Raw genomic sequence first — 19,065 nt, forward strand, 5'->3', positions numbered from 1 at the left:
GTGAAATGAGGTGCGTTTTATACAGTAGTGGTTTTTGCCTTTAAACTTTCTCTTTGATGCCATTTGTCCTCCAATCTCAAACGCCTTAGAAGTTGTTCTGGGTTCTTTTGTTACCTCCTCGATCAGACGTGGATGTGCTGTTAAGAGTAATTTTCTAAAGCTGGCCAATTCCAGAAGGCTTCATCAATGTTTCTGATTTCTTAAGTTTTGAAAAAAATGCTTTCACTGCAGTTCACTGGAGTCCCAATGCCTTACAAAAAGGCTTTGAAACTGTAAATGATGTAAATGACTTTGTTTCAAATTTAAGTGATTACTTGGTTCTCTACAAACCTAGCATTAGTCAGGCCAGACAAGCAGAAAATGCAGTCATTGTAAATCAACAACTTTTCACATAAGTTAGTCTTTTTTTTTCAATTATTTATTTATTTATTTTGTATTTAGTCAGATTATCTGGAAAAACAACATTTAACTGCAAAAAAGGTCAAGCTGAATAAATCTAAAAATAATCCATGTTATTTACATGTGGCACTACAAGCAACATTAGTTTCTCCTGATGCTTTGTTTATTCTTCTCCTTATGATCAGCAGCAGTAAGAGTCAAAGGTACAGAGTTCAGCTGCTGAGGATAAGTAGGTGAAAAGTGGGTTAAGACAGAAAACGCAACACCAGAGTCATGTCTGCTATATATAGTCGCCTGGTCTGTAAGGTATCTTATTATATAGGTGAGTGATTACTGTCCTTTTCTGTGTGCATGGCTGGCAGTCAGATTGTGTTGCACAGGCACCTCCATGTCCCAAACACATTAAGCAACATTTCTGCTGGCAACCCCAAAACAAAACCAAAAATAGGACTTAGATAAACTATTATTGAATATTAATATGATCCAGAATTGATAGAATATCTGGTGACATGAAATGAAAGGTGGACAGTTTATTGCTTGAAAATATTTAGATTGCTTACACTACCGCTGGCAGAAATGGCAACAGCACATTTTGTATTAAAATCTATATCTTGTATTAAAATCTATAAACCGGTTTTCTAGAGTCGAGTAGTTTTTGGAATAATTTGGGAAAAACTAAAGAAAATCCTTATTTGCTTTGGTTAAAAAAATATTTAAAAAAACAAAGAAAAAAAAAGTCAACAAACTGTTTTAGTGATTCTATAACAAAGATTTTAACAAAGCCAAAAATCAGAACCTCACTATTTCCCCTTGATTGATTAATTGATCATTGACCAGATGCCAAACACTTGTTTCCTGTTCAAGTCAGAAATAAAAACCAACTCCCACCGTTTTCGGTTCATAAACACCTCATCAAATAGCACATAGTTTTGTTTTTTAAGTTGAACAACAATCAGATAAAGAACAAGAATCAGATAAAGGACATGTATATATGATGCGACCTATAAATAGGCATAGTCTTATCCTGTGGTAAATGTTTTTTTTTTTTTTTTTACATGTACTTGAATCGGTCAAAGCAGGAATTAGCCAGTCAGACCTCAAAGTAGATGAGAACAGGCCAGAAAAGTTTGATTGGTGCTGATCTAGTATTGGGTGCAGAATATGTTAATCCAGGTTTGACTAGCCTATTTATTCAGATTTTAAGATTAGTGTTGATGCCAAAATAACTTTTTTCAATAAAAATTACTTAAAAATCAAGACATTTTAATCAGGTTTAGTCTCAGTAAAAGTCTGAAATAGTTCTTTTACTGAGTACTGATAGGAAGCTATGAAGAAAACGGTGAGTTTTTAATCTTTCAACTTGTCAGTTTTTTTGTTGTTTTTTTTGCACATTTAGTATTTTCTTGCTCCAACATCTCATTACACCTATATTCATTTGGTTTAAACATTTTCACATTACACCAATGCTGAATCTCAGGGAATAAAATCTGCTGAGACTACAAACTACTGTATAGTCCAACTATCTTTATGTTCTCTACGCTGGTCGCCTCTCCTACGAGCTGCAGGGCATTGTAGGTAAACCACCAGATTAGGTGATCAATCTTCTCAGGAACAGAGGGAGCCAAGAGTGAGAGTGAAAGAGCAGGAAAGTTGAGGGAAGGACAAAGTGATAAGCCAAGTGAGGTAGCGGTAGACTGGAGTGTTGGGGAGAGGAGATATAGTTAAGATGGCTGGGTGGGAGAAGAGGTGCAAAAAGTAATGTGGAGGCGCTGGAGAGAAAACCCAAGCTGCAGGAGAACAAGATGTGAAGAGGCTGAAGTTTAAGAAATTCAGAGGGGGAAGGAAGCTGAGGGGAAGAGAAGGGAAAAAAAAGTAAGGCAAGACATTAACACCTTTAATTTTAATCGGGATATATAAACAAAATGAAAAAAACATCCCTGTGTCCGCTTGTGTCTTATGGATGCACCGATGTGAATGCACATTTGGCCTGGATGTGTGGCATCACGTCTTTTTAGTGAACAAAACCAGACAGCTTTATGTTCAGGTTCGAGACGGTATCTGGAGACAGTGTGGGCTGTATAAGGCACATTCCTAAAGCACAAAGAGCAGCAGTGTGTGCTTCAAGGCCCACCGATGCACCACCTGTCTCAGTCTGATGTGCTTCCACACCAGCAGACTCCTGGATCCAGAAGGGAACCGGTCCCTTCACAAAGCCATTTCTTCTGCACTGCGCTTTTAGCGTAATGAAGAAAAGCAAATACAAGCATTATGATGCAACTGATTATGCTTTCTAAAGGTTTAATCCTGATTAAAACACTAAGTTTAAACGGATAAGATCGATAATTTGATGCAGCTTGCCTATCCTGAGCATCTCGAGTGCAGGCAACATGTTATAAACTCAGGTCCTGGTTGTCAAAATAAAAGTAGGCTGCGTGTTTATTTGTGTCTTTGAGCAAAGATCTGAGATCCAATCACGACTGATTACTTAAAAGTTACTGGCGGCACGTTCTGATGCCGGAGTGAACAAAGAGCTGTCCTCTTGTGATCGGATCAGTTAGGATGCACGTTAATGCCAGGTGTGAACGAAGCTTATAAGCTTTAAGCAGATCATCCCGAGGGACTCAGCAAGTGGAGAGTGAGAATCTCATCAACAAATAAACTACCTGCACAGAAGCCATAAACCACATTTTCAGCAGAAATATCAATTAAAATTTCAACAGGGTTAAATAGCAAGCCAGGCTGGTTTTTTTTGGCTTATTTAAGCATTATAAGCAGCTAACTTCCAGAGAAATCCAGACACAACCAAAGAATCTCAGCCAGACATAAAAACTTTACATTTTTTATTTAACATTCCTCTCCATCTCTTTCCAGAGTAAAAATATTGATGGAGCAAATTACCCTTTAACCCTTGCTCTACATTTTTGTTTGCCATAGAAAGTAGCAGTACTAATACATTTAGCCATGTCTCTGCTGGGACAATTTTTCCACCCTTTACTTTTGTGTAGCATTTGTTTTTGTACCCCACTAGAAACTGTACCTGGGTTAGTGTTTCAGATTGTGTGTTTTCTTTAAGATAGAGCAATTTCTGTCATTATCTATAAATTATCTTGCTTTTCTACCCATGAAAAGTAATCATTCCCCAGTGATTCCGTTATTAACTGTATCACTTTCTGTGACAGGGTTATTGTTGCTGTTACTTGTGGGTTCTTATAGCTTTATTGTTATTAGAGAAAGTGCTCCTGGCTCACTGCTCATTACTTAACTGTTGAAAGTAATTCAGCTTTTCTGCCCAGAACTATCGGCCATCTTGAATCCTCAGTGTTGGTGTAATCTTTAACTACCATAGAAAGTTCCCCTAGACCAGTGCATCTGTGTGTCCTTCTTGTTCTTTCAGTTTCTTAGCCAATTGGAGCAGATTACCACCAATACTAAAGATGGCTCTGCTAAAAAGTGGTGCTTCTTCCTTACTGTCGCCACATGCTTGCAAGGGATGAGGCATTGCTGCAAAGTCAATGATCAGATGCCATCAGCTGGGCAGAGACTCACTGGCATGATCATCTGAAAATAGACTGTATGGTATTATAACTTTGATTTAATGGGAACATCTGAATTTAGACTGTATGGGTGGATTGTCGTGGAATGAAGTGAACTTGACTAGGCATATCATGACAACAAATTTTACTGGATGATAAATTGTCCCAGAAGTTATTGCGATAAATGGTAACAGTGGTATTTTGAGATAATTTTCAAGTAATAATGCAAGTGACAGCCTTTCAACAATTAATAAACTTTCATTTCTGACAAACATTTAACACTGGAGCTAGAAGATATCTTAAATATCCAAAATAAATCAACAAAACCCCCAAAATAAGAAATAAGATGAATACTGAAGTTCCTGTAAACAAAACCGCCCATCAAAACAGAAGCTAGTGGAGATCAATCTGCCAGTTTCAAGTCTTTTGTCTTTAATAGAAAGAGAGACAAACAATCATGCACATGGAAATTATGAAGCTCGTTTTAATTTATCATGCGATTAATTGATTTATTGCGAGAGGCTTGACATTTGAGTTTTGCTGTGCATCTGAACCATAAAAACAAACTAAAGAAACTGAATAAAAACTGTTGTAATATAACACTTGAATTAGTCATACATATTACATACCATCAGGGCAGGATTAATGTCATTTAACAGAAAGCAGGCAAATTAAATGAAAACATTCACCAACAAACTTGAATCCTGACATTTGATCTAAAATTAATTTCTGCATCTGTATTTGGGCAATCATAGTGATAAGATAAACACACTGAATTAGATCTAATGGGCTTTAATAGAAAAGGAAATCAATTACTCAATATCATTTTTTTTCTCAAGTTAAACCCTGTAAATCAGACGTGTGTGTAATTCAATTATTAAAACCAACTACAACAGAACCTTTGCAAAGAGTTTGTTACTGTTGAGGCAACTTCTGCGGTTTCTCTGCATCCAGCAGCGAGAACAGTGATAGTGTGTCTTTAATGCCAGCGTGCGATCCGGCAAGTTCACAGGACTAAAACTCTTTCGAGGTGAAATTTCTTTTTTCCTCCGGCGCTGCCTTTAACTGGCTCGTTCTTTTGAAACCAGCAGAGAGGGGACCTGTGCTCAGAGGCTAGCCTCGGGGGGCTGGAGCCAAAATTAAACCGGTCCCGTCTCTGAGCTTTATCGCTGTCAGGGAGCAGACAGCAAGTGTCCATGTCACATGCCCATCTACATTTATACACGGCATTAACTGGAAGGAGGGTGTGAGCCCAGCCACCCTCTTATGGGCAGGTTGCCAACGATGCCCCACCACCACCAAAACACACACGTACACACACAAATCCCTGGCTTAGCCTCGGCCCAGTGCTGGGATTACCGGATTAGAACTCTATTCCATTATCTCCCCACACTATACAGTATACACACACACATATATACACACATATACACACACACAGGCATAGTCTTGGTCAAAGACAGACCGAAGACAGATAACAGTGTCAATCACAACAGCTGATGTTTACACATAAAACCATACAGTTACAGTGTTTCTTTAACGGCAGCAGGAAAGTATCATGACTATATTGTACCTAACTTTGTTGTTAGCCATGAGAAAATTCCTGCTAATGTGTAAACAACTAAAATTGGTAGCATATTACAAAGACAACATGTTCACCAAAAAGTTTGAAACAAAATGCTGGGATTTTTCTTTGGCATGATTAAATGTACGTTTCTTAAAGTTAGAAGAGCTCAGGCCTGCAACCTGCAGATTGAATTTTTCAACGTTTCTTCACAATTGCATGAGAACGTTTACATTTTCTTCCATTTTTCCAGTTAATACATTTGGAAAACTTTCTTCTCTACTGTATGTAATGGTTGCTGTCTTATTTAATCCCTTCTGAGGATAAAGAATATCAGGTCATCGTGACAACTTCTGCAACATTTTCACATAAAAAAAATCAACCAATTTGCTAATGTATAAAGAGAATAATCAGTCAACATCTTTAACAGCCACTGTAACTAGAGATGCATCAATAAATTGGCCAGGTACCAGAATCAGTACAACGTTTTCTTTACTAGATTTCATCTGTGATCAGCAGTAAAGGGCTGAAAAATTTGACTTCTTTTGCCTCTGGTGCATTAAATGCATCAAACTCCCATAACATTTGGTCTATAAACACATCAGTCAACAACAAGTCCTTCATGACTTGTGTTTCGTTGAATAAAAGGGATAATCTCATATTTTCCATATATTTAGTTGGATTCAAAACTGCTAAGCAATGCACATACAGCGTATAGCTTTCTCATCTGCATTTTATAATGCATGGAAAGTTAAAAAAAATAAATAAAAAATCTGGATTGGGAGGTCAAGACAAAAAGAAAAATGGAAATATTGATATGGACCAGAAGAGCTGGATTAGTGCATTTCCAGCTTTTACATATGTATAAAAAAACAAAAGTTAAGAGTTGTCACACTGGAATCCACTGTGCGACATCTGAAGCCTCCCAATCTATGATCTACACTTGCTCTTTAGGCCTCATGATCAGCTAAAAGGAGGAAGTCCCAGTCATGAGATGAAAAGGTCTGAAGAGACTTTGAACAAGAAACACGACAAGCAACAGCAGGGAGAGCAGAGACGCTTGACTTTTTTTTTTCAGGTTCCTTCTAATTGCAGTAAAACATCCATCAGCAGATCATCAATGTTGACGATGCCACGGAATAACTCGTCATCTGAAGCACTGAAGGCATTTGGACACCATGTATCAAGACCACAACACCAAGCCAGTAAAACCAATAAAACTTTAAAAAACATCCCCTTCAGAAAGTCAAAACTAAGACCTGGAATATGGTCAGAGTAAATGTCAGTTTTCCAGCAGTTTCTCAAACTAGTTGCAGAAATGTGAGTTTGTAAAATTTCAGCTGAATTCATTGGACAGCTTCAGACACGTGCAAAATAATACACAAACAAACGTGCAATGTTTGTGAAAGTTCTTGAGCGAAGATGAAAAAGCTCTGAGTTTGTTAAAATAAGAGTCAAGAGAAAGCAGCTTTTTCTCCACAGCATGAAGTTCATTTAGATGACATTTGATCTGGGAGACACACAGATGAGAAACACACATTGAGGGGTAAATGTGGGGTTGCCAAAAGACCAGACTAGTGAGTAAACTGAAGTAGTTTCAGTGTAAACTTAACACCAACAACAACAACTCTACCTTTAAATCTTCACCTGTTTCTGCAATCACAGATTCAGGATCATCTGAATTTCTAGGAACCTCTGATTAGCAATCCATGACTTTTAGTTTCCCGGGGTATAAATACGATGTGACACAGCCAGCCATTCTTTTAGCAACTGAACACCAGGCTGGACGAGGACCTATATTTATCTTGCTCTCACCCACACTGAAATGAGACCTAAAAAAAAAAAAAAAAAAAAAACTCTGAAGCTCATTCTTAGGAAACTGCAGCAAAATGTGACATCTTATCACCCAGGCTCTCTGTAGGAACCATTAGGCACTGAATGGTTAGCTGTCTGACTGATAAAAACCATCAACCTGTTCTGTCCTACCATCACAAAGACAAACTGTAAATCTGTGATTTGGTCAGTTGAGATGAAGATTGTAAAAAAAAAAAAGACTAAACAAAAGAAAAGATAGAAAAAGAAACAACTCATAGCTGTGTCAGAAAACTAAGAATGGATATGTGGAAACTCATATCATGACCACTAAGCCTGTCGCAATACATTGCAGTCTAAATTAAAACGAGCTCAATAATTTCTTGTTTTTCTCGCTTTCTACCAAAGACCAATGACAAACGTCTTCATTGGTCTCAGCTATCTCCCTTTTTTGACGGGGAATTTTGTTCGCACAGACTTCAGTTTCCATTTTATTTGTTGCATCGGTTGTTTTGTTTGTTTATTTGGGGTATTTAAAATGTCCTCCAGTTACAATGTTAAATATTACTTAAAAATTAAAGTTTATTGATCTTTGAAGGTATACTTCCATTGTTACTATACAAATGTCTCTGTGTAAGCATTATATTACATTATATTAGTTGAAAATGGTCTAAAAGCAACAATAATATTTATGCTTCAACCTTGTGAAATGAATGCTTTCAATGGAGACCATTTTTCATAGTGAGATTATGCTACTGCAGTGAAAAATCTATTCATTTCAGGCCTTTTTACATGTCTTTCAACAAACTCGCCCCTCACTGCACGCGTTTCTCTCAACCAAATGTCCCTGAAGAAGATGCTAGCATTTCAGAGTTTCACTCTCAAGATAAACCAACACCGAGCGTTAGCCGACATTCAATATTTGTCACTTACATAGTCATGGAAGGCCTTTGCCTCGCTGGAGTGTTCACACGTCTCCCTTCGGTCTGGAGCTGCACAATACAAATCCCAGAATACGCTAAAATGAAGAGGGAAAGGAGAGGTCAGAGGTTAGCAAACAGAGCGCTCCAAGCCCATGTGTAACAGCTATTCATCATAACCCATTCACACACTTTCATTATCTCCCTAGCACTCTTAAACCACCTCTTATGCACTTGAGCATCTTTGTGAGAGGGACACAATGCCAGTGTCACCCTCTCAATCAACCGCTCACTCACTCAAAATACACACATGTACTTGTATTATCACACTAGGGCCCATGTCTTACTATAAAGTGCAAGAGGAGCAAATGCTCTCATCCCTGAAACACCATGGTGAGTTACAGTCAAAGATGCGTAGACGGCCAAAAAAAAAAAAAAGTCGATTTACTCGAGTAAAAAGTAGCTATCCAGATAAAAATAATCAAGAAAGAATAAAAAAGGAATTAGTAAAAGGCTACTCAAGTACAGAATAATGACATTTATTATTTTTAAATGATGGAATCAGACAGTGAAACATAATACAAGTTTGGTATTACATAAAGTAAGAAAAACCCCCATAAAAAAAACAAAACTTCTAAAATTAATACGTCCAGCATGTCGTGTAAATATTGTATTGTGTGAGGGGGTAAAATACTTCATGTGACAACAATATTGACATACTATTTACTATATAATCAGCCCTGAAATCATTACATTTGGGTAACTTTGGCTGATCAGGGATCTAGACTTACTTTCTACACTGGTACAACTGGTGTTCCTAACCTTTTTATTTAGGTGCACACAAATTTTTACCTTAAATACATTCGACATAGCAGCTTTTTTTCTTCTAAATCACTGTCCATAAAGGTAACCTGCATTAATGAACAATCTGCTAAACAGAAAGTTTTTATTTGCTTTGTTCAAGATGGGTAGCTTACTGAATGTGTCTAAAGTGTTTCTACGAGCTGAAATTGAAACTTAAAAACATCAAGATAAAATAAAATAAAATTAAAGAAGAAAAACTAAATTATAATTGCAAACCTTCTAATATTTCGCCGATGTACATCTTAAAGTTAATATTTCACCGTTTCTCTTATGAAGGGTTATTTTGAACTTAAACTTAGTGAAGAGAAGCTTATTATTCCGCAGGCAACGATAAACTTGAAATTAATCTCTCCCTCTCCTCTGATGATGTTTTATGTCAGCTGAGAGGCCGCAGGGACAGGAGACATCATCGGCGCAGCACTAAAACTACTCAAAGTACATATTTTGCAAAACGTTGCTCAAGTAAATGTAACTGAAACAATATAGCTAGTTATTACATATTGTTTACAAATCTGGGCCTCAGATAACCCTGTTATTCAAATGCACAACAGTGGGGGAACCTGAGAACAGGTTTTCTACTACGTTTAAGAGAAGAGAGGCTAATCAAACTGCTAATAATTGTGCTGAATACCTGTGTAAGAGGTTCTTACTGGATCATTCTTTGAGTACTGATTCAACAAAAACACTATTAGGGCACTGGAACAGCAAGACAACTACTGAGAGGGCTAATCAGCCAGACGCTTCAGTTGCACTTCACATCAGCAATCTGCATTGCTAACAAACATGCCAAAGGCCTGAGAGTTAGACTTTTTCATTCACCTAAAAACACAGAAGCTTTTTCAGTGTCTCCATCGTCTCCTGAACTCCTTTATTTCACTAAACAGATCGCAAATTACTTCAAAAGTTTGTTTCTTGTCCTTCAAATACTCCCTTTTGGAGAAGAATGCGTTTTTGGCTTATGTTAGCAAAAAAAGGTAATTATGAAGAAAAGTAAAAAACAATGGCAACATTTTATTTATCAAAAATCCAAAATCCTAAATAAATATTATAATTTAAAGGGCAGTATTATGTATTTTCCAGGCACGTAGTGCCATTTCATAGTACAATAAAGCAACCTTCAGTTGTTTTCTTTAAAATAAAGAAAATTGACTTTGTAATTTAAAGTCTTGAATTTGAGCCTGTAACTCTTTAAAAGCTCCTGCTCTTTCTGAAACTCCGCCTTCCGGAAGTCATCACAACATCGCTCGTCTATTATTCCTTTGATAAAAGCAACTTTTTACCAGCATTGCACTGAAAAGTAGATGTGCAGTTCCACCAGGTGTTTGCTAATTACTTCTGGCTAGTTGATGGAGCTGCGTGGGGGTGACAAGGTGGAAGCTCGGAAACTGCAGGTTCGAGGAGGTGTAAAACAAACACAACGATGTCACCAAAAGGGTATTTAAGAGTTCATTCTGTCGTTTTGGAGTCAAAGTTCAAATTTGTGTAACTTCACCAGCTCTTGGTGGCAGAATAACCTGTTCAATAACACAAAACCACATCTTTGTATCAAGATGAGCGTTGATAAAGAGCACCGCAACAGGAAGACCTCAATAATTTACATGCACCACCTTTTGGTATGTGGTATCCTTCTCTTACACACCTGTTACAGTTTTTGTTTTTAAAAATGGTGAATTTGGTATCAAACGGTTTCCCACTGTGGTTTTACATTTATGCATATGTCTCACAATTTAATTATCAAACTGAAGTTTAACACACCGACTTATTGAGAAATGTCTCAAGAAACATTACAATGATTAAAACTATAATGTAATTTTAAAAAGAAGCTGTAAATGACCTGGAAAAACTCATGTAAGTCTGAGTTATAGCTTCTTTAAATTTAACAAGCCTCTTTTGTGACATTTTTGGACGGGTAAATGAAGAAATGTTTGACTGCACTGAATCCCACAATGCACCAGTGAAGTAAAATCCAGTGAAAATGCTGATCGGGGCTTAAGGTGTTGACCCAACAGGTCAAGTCTGACAGAGGGGGAGAAATGACAAGGAGGAGGTGGGGAGATGACACAAAGGAAGCTGGAATGCAACGGGTTAATCTGCTAAAAAGCCCTCACCCGTGTGAACAAAGGGGGTAAAGGCAGAGGGTGGGGGGCAACACAAAGGGTGAGGAGAGGGGGAAGGAGGAGGAGCGAAGATGGGGGTCCATTCCCCAACCATCTGGATCTATTGTTTCAGAAGCGGCGGCGAAGGTTGGGGAGCCAGAGGAGGGGCCAAGAAGGAGGAGAGAGCAGCGGGGGTCAGGGCCTCGCTTAGTTTGGTCAAGTAAAAGGCTGACGCTCGGCTGGACTTTCAGTTCTAGGAGGACATTTTTAAATCATCGACGAGGACATGAATCTCATTTTCTGTGCATTTACATAATATTATCTTTTTTGGGGGGCTCAAAAGTATCCACCAATTGTAGGTTTCACTGATATAGTAAGACATTATAGGAGGTCAGGGCAAACAAATGGGCATGGAAAAGGCATATGAAGTGTAAATGTGGAACCTGCTTATTCAGTCACTTGTTTCATGAAGGCAGGAGTAAGCTGCTGCATGTGGAAAACGTGACAGGGATACTCACCACCACCACGAATGAAGGAATCCGGGTGGCTCCCCTAATGTAATATTTTTCTCCCATCGAATCTGAGAAGAAAACAAGGAGGAGAGTCATGAGAGATAGCATCTGGTTTGTAGGTCCAGGGATTAAGAAAGTGTAATCACTGCGTAAAACTGAGAACAGCTTCTGACATCATGATAGGCATCTTTCATTCTTTAACGTTTTGCTCTGAGCACGTTAAACACATGAATCCAGATTCAAACGCTCCCAGATGACTGAAGAGATGCTTTGAGAAAGTATTTTGATGCAAACATCTAAATATGGAGTTCTCCAAAGAACTTCAGCTTTATTTTAGGTTTTCACATTTCATTGGTGGAGAGTTAGCAGGACCTGGTGTAAAACTAAAGCATTACATAACAGCTTGTACCAGGAAATCATGTTTAGACCCTTGAACTCACCGCAAAGAAACGACACCAAAAAACATTACTGAGATAAAAATAATAAACCCGACTTTTAACAATTTATTTATTTTTTTTAAATCGGATCATTGAGAGGGAGAAAAATCAAGAAATAAAAATATTTTAAAACTCTGCCTATTTTGACCCTTATTGGCGCTGACAGGTGATCAAAAGGTTGTTAAATCAGTTAAATGTAAGAACTTTTTTTTTCTAGAGTTTAATAAAAAACAAAAGGTTAGGAACATGTTTGCGTACATAACTAGGGCAATCTTGTAATTCCTTCGATTTCTGTAAGGATTCAAAAATCAAACTCTAGAAAATAACCTGCACAACAACTATTCTTTATTTATAGCCCTTAGAATAATGACAAAAATGTAAAAAAAAATAGACATTTGTACTGGCCAGGAAAGGGTTTATTGGTGCATCTGAAAAACATCAAGAATAAAAGACATTTCCTAAATACTGTTAAAAACAAAAAAAAACAACATTAGGAACTACTCTTCATCATACTTGAAGTAACATCATTATTTCATATTTTCTGTCAATCACATTGAGGTGCATGAGTTTGATTTTTCTTCCTATATAACGTTGCCTCGGCTCATTAACACCACCAGCTATTTATTTATGTACAACTCTATAAATGTTCCCTCAAAAAGACAATAAGTTGTGAAAAACTTCTGAGAAAATATGCAGGTGTAGATGAACTTTTAACAAATATTGACATGCTGGTCATGTTTTACTGAACAATAACAATTCTCTTTGAGCGGTCTATGAAAAGGTACAGTTTCATTTCAGCAAACTGTCTTTATTTCATGGCGACATGAGAAAAAAAATCTGGGAAATGTGCTGCAGAGCAAACAGATACAAGGTTATCCTTATTTATTCATCAAAACATATGTTCCTACCTTTATACAATTTCCTCTAAACTATAAACAAAGTGCACCAAAGAACACTGGTTGTTGATTTTCTTATAGACAAACATGTTTTTAGCTTAGATATATCAAATAAATTGAATTTTTTTCTGTAACCGATATGCTGATAAGCAGCTAGAGCCGTTAAAGAAAGACTAAAGACTTCAAACGGATCGATGCAACAATAATCTGCGACATTTAAAAAATTTTTTTGACTAATCTTTCATACTACACCATGCATTTTTCACTTAGGAATCCAAATTGTTCAAAATGTCCTTTTTAGTCTTTCCCACACTTATGTCTTCTGAGATAATTGCCCTCGTCTTACCACTTCACAACCTGTTCAGTACATTTTGGTTGATAAAACGTTATTCAGTTTAGCCATAAATTACCAGCATCTGTCTGGAGCTTTTAATAAATATTGACATGCTGTTCATTTAATTATGTCCTTACTAGTGTTTATCCTGCTGTGTAAAAGCTAAAACTTGAAAGAGTGTGTATTTGCTCAGATCTACATTAAGACTGAGGAATGTAGAAAGTCGTTTTGCCTTCAGAAGCACTTGGGCCCACTTTGCAGGTAACATGTTTCAACAGGACCTGGCTGAACTTAAAGCAGAGGTGATTTCCAACGAAAAACAATTCAGGAGGACTTTGAACGTTCAGTCGGAGCTAAATGTGTTCTGCGCTTGCTTGAGTCGAAGATGCCATCTTACCTCAGACAGGAAGGTCTGTGCTGACTTCTGTGCTCCCACATGTAGCAGGTACTCGTACACATATAACGCTAACCTGAAATGAGAAAAAGAAATGCTAAATTCAAGTGTTGTGTGAAACAAGAATTGGAAATCGGAAGAAAATGGTTTAAAGCAGTGGTCCCCAACCGTGGACCTGTACCGATCTGTGGCCCAATTGGTACCGGGCCGCACAATAAATAATTAAATATTTCCGTTTTATGTATTATTTGAATCTGGAGGATCTTTTATTTTGAAAATCCTTTAACCGGATTCTCTCGGTTACGTCTTGAGCGCCACCATTGAGCCCACAAGCAGCAAAATGAGTAAGAAACAGATCAGATTCTTTGGAAAGTTTCGTTGTGAAGGGAAAAGGCCCAGAGAAGAGACAGGAGAATGGATTTATCCCGGTAGGTGATTCCCACAGTCCAAGCTCTGTATGATATGGTGACCGGCTCGCTAATGAGGCAATGAAGCTTCAAACTGCTTCTCCACGTAAAGACCAAGCATCCTGTGCATAAGCAACACTTCGGTTGTCATTGTCTCTCTTCACTCCCAGATGGAACCGTCTCGTTGCAGAGAAAAACCTCAGGGCTACCATTGATTTGCCGTTATTGAGTTAAAATTTTCACGAAAGTAAAATGTTCGTTTTTGTGGCGCATCTGTATCTTATTTTGAAGGGATATGTAGACGTTACCATAGCAACCAGAGTCAGAGCATTAGCAGTGGTCGAGACGAGGAGAGAATTAGAGCTTGTGAGTTTTAGGTCTGGTTCACACGGCACGATTTAAGGAATGTTGGCCGATTTTCCAAACCTCTGTGAGCACAGAGCCGATAAAAGTCCAACAGGTTCGATCGAGTCCACTCAAGAACATCCCGATTCCACAAGAAAATCCCGAAAACCCCCCAACATACCATACGTGAATTTAGAATAATCAAACACGAATGACGATGTGGAAGCAGTAGTGATAGTTTGTGGACTCATTTTAAGCGATAAAAGACGTAAGAAAAAGAAAAGGCATTTGATAAAAGACGGTGGGTGGAGTTACTCTATTTGCTGCTATGCACTAAGCCAGGCTCTCCTTGTGCGATGTCAGCTGTTTGGGATTCCCCTCCGTGCTTACGTCACGGCGCTTTCTGATTGGCTACCTGTCACACTCAACAGGTTGCGTTCTCGCTCCCCGTTTAAATCTACAACTTTCAGGCTTGTAAGGACTAGTAGATAAAAACAGAAATTGAACAGTTGTGTTTATGAACCACAGGTTCAGGTCAACCTGAATTTAAATTAATCTAGAAGGCAAAAAGTAGTGCTATAGCCCTTTTTTAAACTTGAGTGTGAATTGTTTCATTATAGTAAAATCAAAGCTACTGAAACAACAGTATCAAATTGTATCCAGAGCTTGAAAATTATAAAAGTTAATTATTTTCAAGAATTTCCAAGTCTGCATGGGAACTCTGACAACACAGAATGCTATTCTGATGTACCAGTAAATCACAAGTTAGGTCTAAATTGTCTTTGACAGCTTCTGGTACTGTTTGCAAACAAAAACATTTGTTCACAAGTCATGCTTGTAAAGCCAGAAACATAAGAATAGTATTACGGCAACGATAAGATAACGATAAGATGAGAAACCTCATCTTACTGCTATTATTTAAAAATGACAAAACTTTGTCATTTTTAAATGACAAAACTTTGTCATTTTTAAATAATATTCTTTACTTGTTGGAATGTCTCATTTTCTTTTTCTTAATTTGTTTATTCATTTGAGTTCCCTCAAATGAACCACCTTACCCAGGAAAATGTAGGTCAGTATCTCCATCAGATGTAAATTATGCTTTTATCGCTAATAATTGATGTTTAGCAGAATATATTTTTATATTATTATATATTTCACCACCCTTCTGACATTGTAAGAAAGAAAAAAACAGAGCACATTACTCCACATAAAAAAATGGCTACATGACGCTAGTTAATGTCAGCCCAGTTTTACTCACGGAACTGATATGTTAAAAACCTCAACCAATACAAATGTTAATTCATTTATTTGGTGCATTCCTCTTTAAAACCCCATTAAGGAGACACCTAAAAGTACTGGAGTAGCTGGAAATTTCTCTGGGAATGTAGTCTATGGAGTAAGACGACATATAAGATTTCTTTAACCATAAAAGGAAAAAAAATATATCTGAATTTTAGATTATTTTAGCAGCAGCAACAAATGTTTCAGTGCTTTTCTGTTTCAGACAAAGTCTATATGCTCATATTCTACATTTCTGATTCAAATGTCCTACTAATATTGAGATACTGTCAAAATGTGGTAATTTTGCCTAGTTTGGACAGAGGAGAGATTTATTAGGTGGTTTTCCCAACTGGAAGTTTTCTGGTGTAACATCTGTACTAGGTAAAGATTTAATAAAAAACAATCTTTTGTTTCAAAAAACAACTGCTTTTCGAAAGAAGCAGTTGTTGCCACCTATTCTTATAATGGTGTGAATTAGGGATGCACCAATTTGAACATTTGGGGGAAAATATCGATATACAATATTTTTGCCGATGTGGCTGATAGCCAATATTTAACAATGTTCTAAATATTTCCCAAACCCTTTTGAAACAGTGAAAAAATAACACCACCTTCCTAATTTCTTTTTTATGCAAATACTTAGTTAACTGTAGCAGACAAAAGTTAATGTAGGGTGAAGCCTAAGTCTTTGAGTTTGAAGGGTTTGAGTAAAGATCACCAGCAGCACAAAGATGGTTTCCTCTACTGGCATAAGGAGTACATAAGCTGGATAGATGAGTATTATTAGACTGAAGTGAAATAATTCAGATAACGTTCTAAAACAAAAATCCCCTTTATCATGTTTAGAAACATTTTACATCTATGAAAAACCTTTAATATTAGCTATCACTATCATACACACTAGTAATGTTTTATCTTAAGTTTTTAACAAGATCTTGGCAAGATACAATATAGCCAGTTAGAATATATCTTACTGTATGCTAATGTTTATTTCTTTTGAGAAAGGAAGCATTCTGGTGACTTGTACTCATGTCTTGATAATCCAACGAAGGGAAACAAGTATAAAACTGCCTGACGTGCCTGTCGTCTTGCTTATTTTTTGCCCCTCCTACAGAAAAAAAAGTATTTAAATTAAATTATAATTTCCCCAACACTAAATTAAAACTAGAAAACATTTGCAAGAGGTTGCTACAGCTACCGGATGTAAACTATGTTCCTATTCCCAAACAAATACAGTAACTGGAACATAAAGCTGCACGTGATTAAGAACACATGAAAATGCAACATTATTGTTAAATGTAGGATGAGGATATCAATCCTGAATAACACACATAATCCAAGAGGATTGAATTTAAACCACTTTCTAGTCCATAATCTTCTACTTGACCTTTACCATCAAGGTCACCTAGATGTGGGTATAAAAGAGCGATATAAAATCCAATTTAACAAATCTGTTATCGGCAAGCACATTTTTATAGCATTGCTATAAAGATCGCGCCAAATATAGCACCAATCAGAGCTTTGCCTTTTTATTATTGCTCATATTGGGTAAAATTGTGATTCTGATTACAGTCAAGTAGCTCTAAAATGCCATGAGACACCACAGCAGCAGACAGGGCATTGGCATTACTTTAAAGACTTTTCAAACAACATAATCTCCATAGGTCAACTCAGACAGATGGTGAAAAACATTATGAGGAAATGTATTGTTTTCCAACTTTCAATAAATGCAAAACTGATAATCATGCAATAACTATATTTAATTTAATGATTCATTGGAGGAAGCCAAACAGGCATTCCCACCAATTAAAAAATAAAGAAGCTCTGGTCTGACAATTTTAAAAAAATATGTAAAATAAATCACTGCTAGAAAAGCCCCCCAAAAAATTCAAAAATGGAAATCCACCAATCTTATCAGGCAGAGTGGGAAACCCCCATTGGCTCAACATTGTACTCCAAACTCCTTCACTTAGTCATGTTTAATAGGCTGTTAATGGACCATCAATCGACCCGGAGTGTGGATATGACAGTGCCCTGTGTGCCCACAGCAGACACTCCTCTGACAGGCCAATAAGGTCCTAATGAGAAGGACAGTAGCTCAGTGTCATCGTCACCATCAGCAGTCAATGAGCTGATCAATGAAACATGGTTTCTGAGATAATCAGGCTGTTGTGCGCTTTGCTTTTAAACAATGATAGCTCTTCAGATTTTCCTCTGTACTGCGTGATATAGAGACTCAATTTACAGCTATTTAAAAGACATCTTCTGCTTTCCTATCTGCCGAATTGAAACATGGCTGCAATATAATCAAATGCAAAGCGCATTGATAATCTTCATGACGATAAGAGAGGTTATTAACTCTAATACTGCCTTAATGTCTTCATCAGTTTGCTTCTTGAGAGCAAACATGTTTTCACTCTTTTCTGCAACACTGCCCCTTTCACCTTAAGCTTTTAGATCTTGGTCACCAACATCAGTTACATAGAAGATCATCAAACAGAGCACAGATAACAATGGAAAGCTAAGGTTTAATGCACCGGAACCAGTCTGTCCTACCAAACACTGCATCTAAAGATGCGATTGAGCATTGCCCACACTGATACTGCAATGACTGTAATTTGATTCTGCACTTCTTATCATTACACGTATATTATGCTGCCTTTAACATCTGTTTTCCTTTTTAATTAAGACATAAATGAAAAGGACAAACTTCTTCTTAATTTACTAAGTATTTTTAGAAACATAGCCCCTCCAGCATGCCCCAAATCTTTCTCTGGGTCTCCAGATGTCTCCTAGTGGGACATCCGCAGAACACCTCACCAGTGAGGCGTCCAAAAGGAATCCTAACCAGCCATTTCAACAACACAGGTCCATCAATTTTTCGTCCACAGGTCCATCAATTTTTCCCCTAATCTGTGAACAGAACCCTGAGAATTTGGGAAGAATTTAAGTTCTCCTCGACTGAGAAGGCACTCTACCCTTTTTGGGTTCAGGACGATGGTTTTACATTTGGAGGGATTGATTTTCATTCCGGTCACTTCACACTCAGCTGCAAACCGCTCCAGTAAAAGCTAGAGATCATGACCCGATGAAGCCAAAAGAACCATATCATCTGCAAAAAGATGATCCTGAGGTCAGAAAAATGGATCCTCTCAATAACTTGGTTGAGTCAAGAAATTTTGTCGATAAAGATTATGAGTAGAATCGGTGACAAAGAACAACTCTAACCAGAAACAAGTCCGACTTAGTAGACAAAGTGTGAAGCTTT

At 37.3% G+C, this 19,065-nt stretch overlaps 1 protein-coding gene across 3 annotated transcripts in view; it reads right to left on the bottom strand.

Annotated features, from left to right (window-relative positions):
• Positions 1–19,065, bottom strand: part of LOC116708867 (single-stranded DNA-binding protein 3) — a 46,751-nt gene that overhangs the window by 20,753 nt on the left and 6,933 nt on the right. For all 3 annotated transcript variants that reach the window (XM_032546952.1, XM_032546951.1, XM_032546949.1), the window contains exons 2-4: positions 13,765–13,837; positions 11,707–11,768; positions 8,242–8,326 (exon numbers count right to left, since the gene is read on the bottom strand). In XM_032546952.1, coding sequence (XP_032402843.1) covers positions 8,242–8,326; positions 11,707–11,768; positions 13,765–13,837 — 220 coding nt within the window. The remainder of the gene's footprint in view (positions 1–8,241; positions 8,327–11,706; positions 11,769–13,764; positions 13,838–19,065) is intronic.

Source organism: Xiphophorus hellerii, chromosome 19, assembly GCF_003331165.1.
Source record: "Xiphophorus hellerii strain 12219 chromosome 19, Xiphophorus_hellerii-4.1, whole genome shotgun sequence".
NCBI classification, from domain to species: domain Eukaryota; kingdom Metazoa; phylum Chordata; class Actinopteri; order Cyprinodontiformes; family Poeciliidae; genus Xiphophorus; species Xiphophorus hellerii.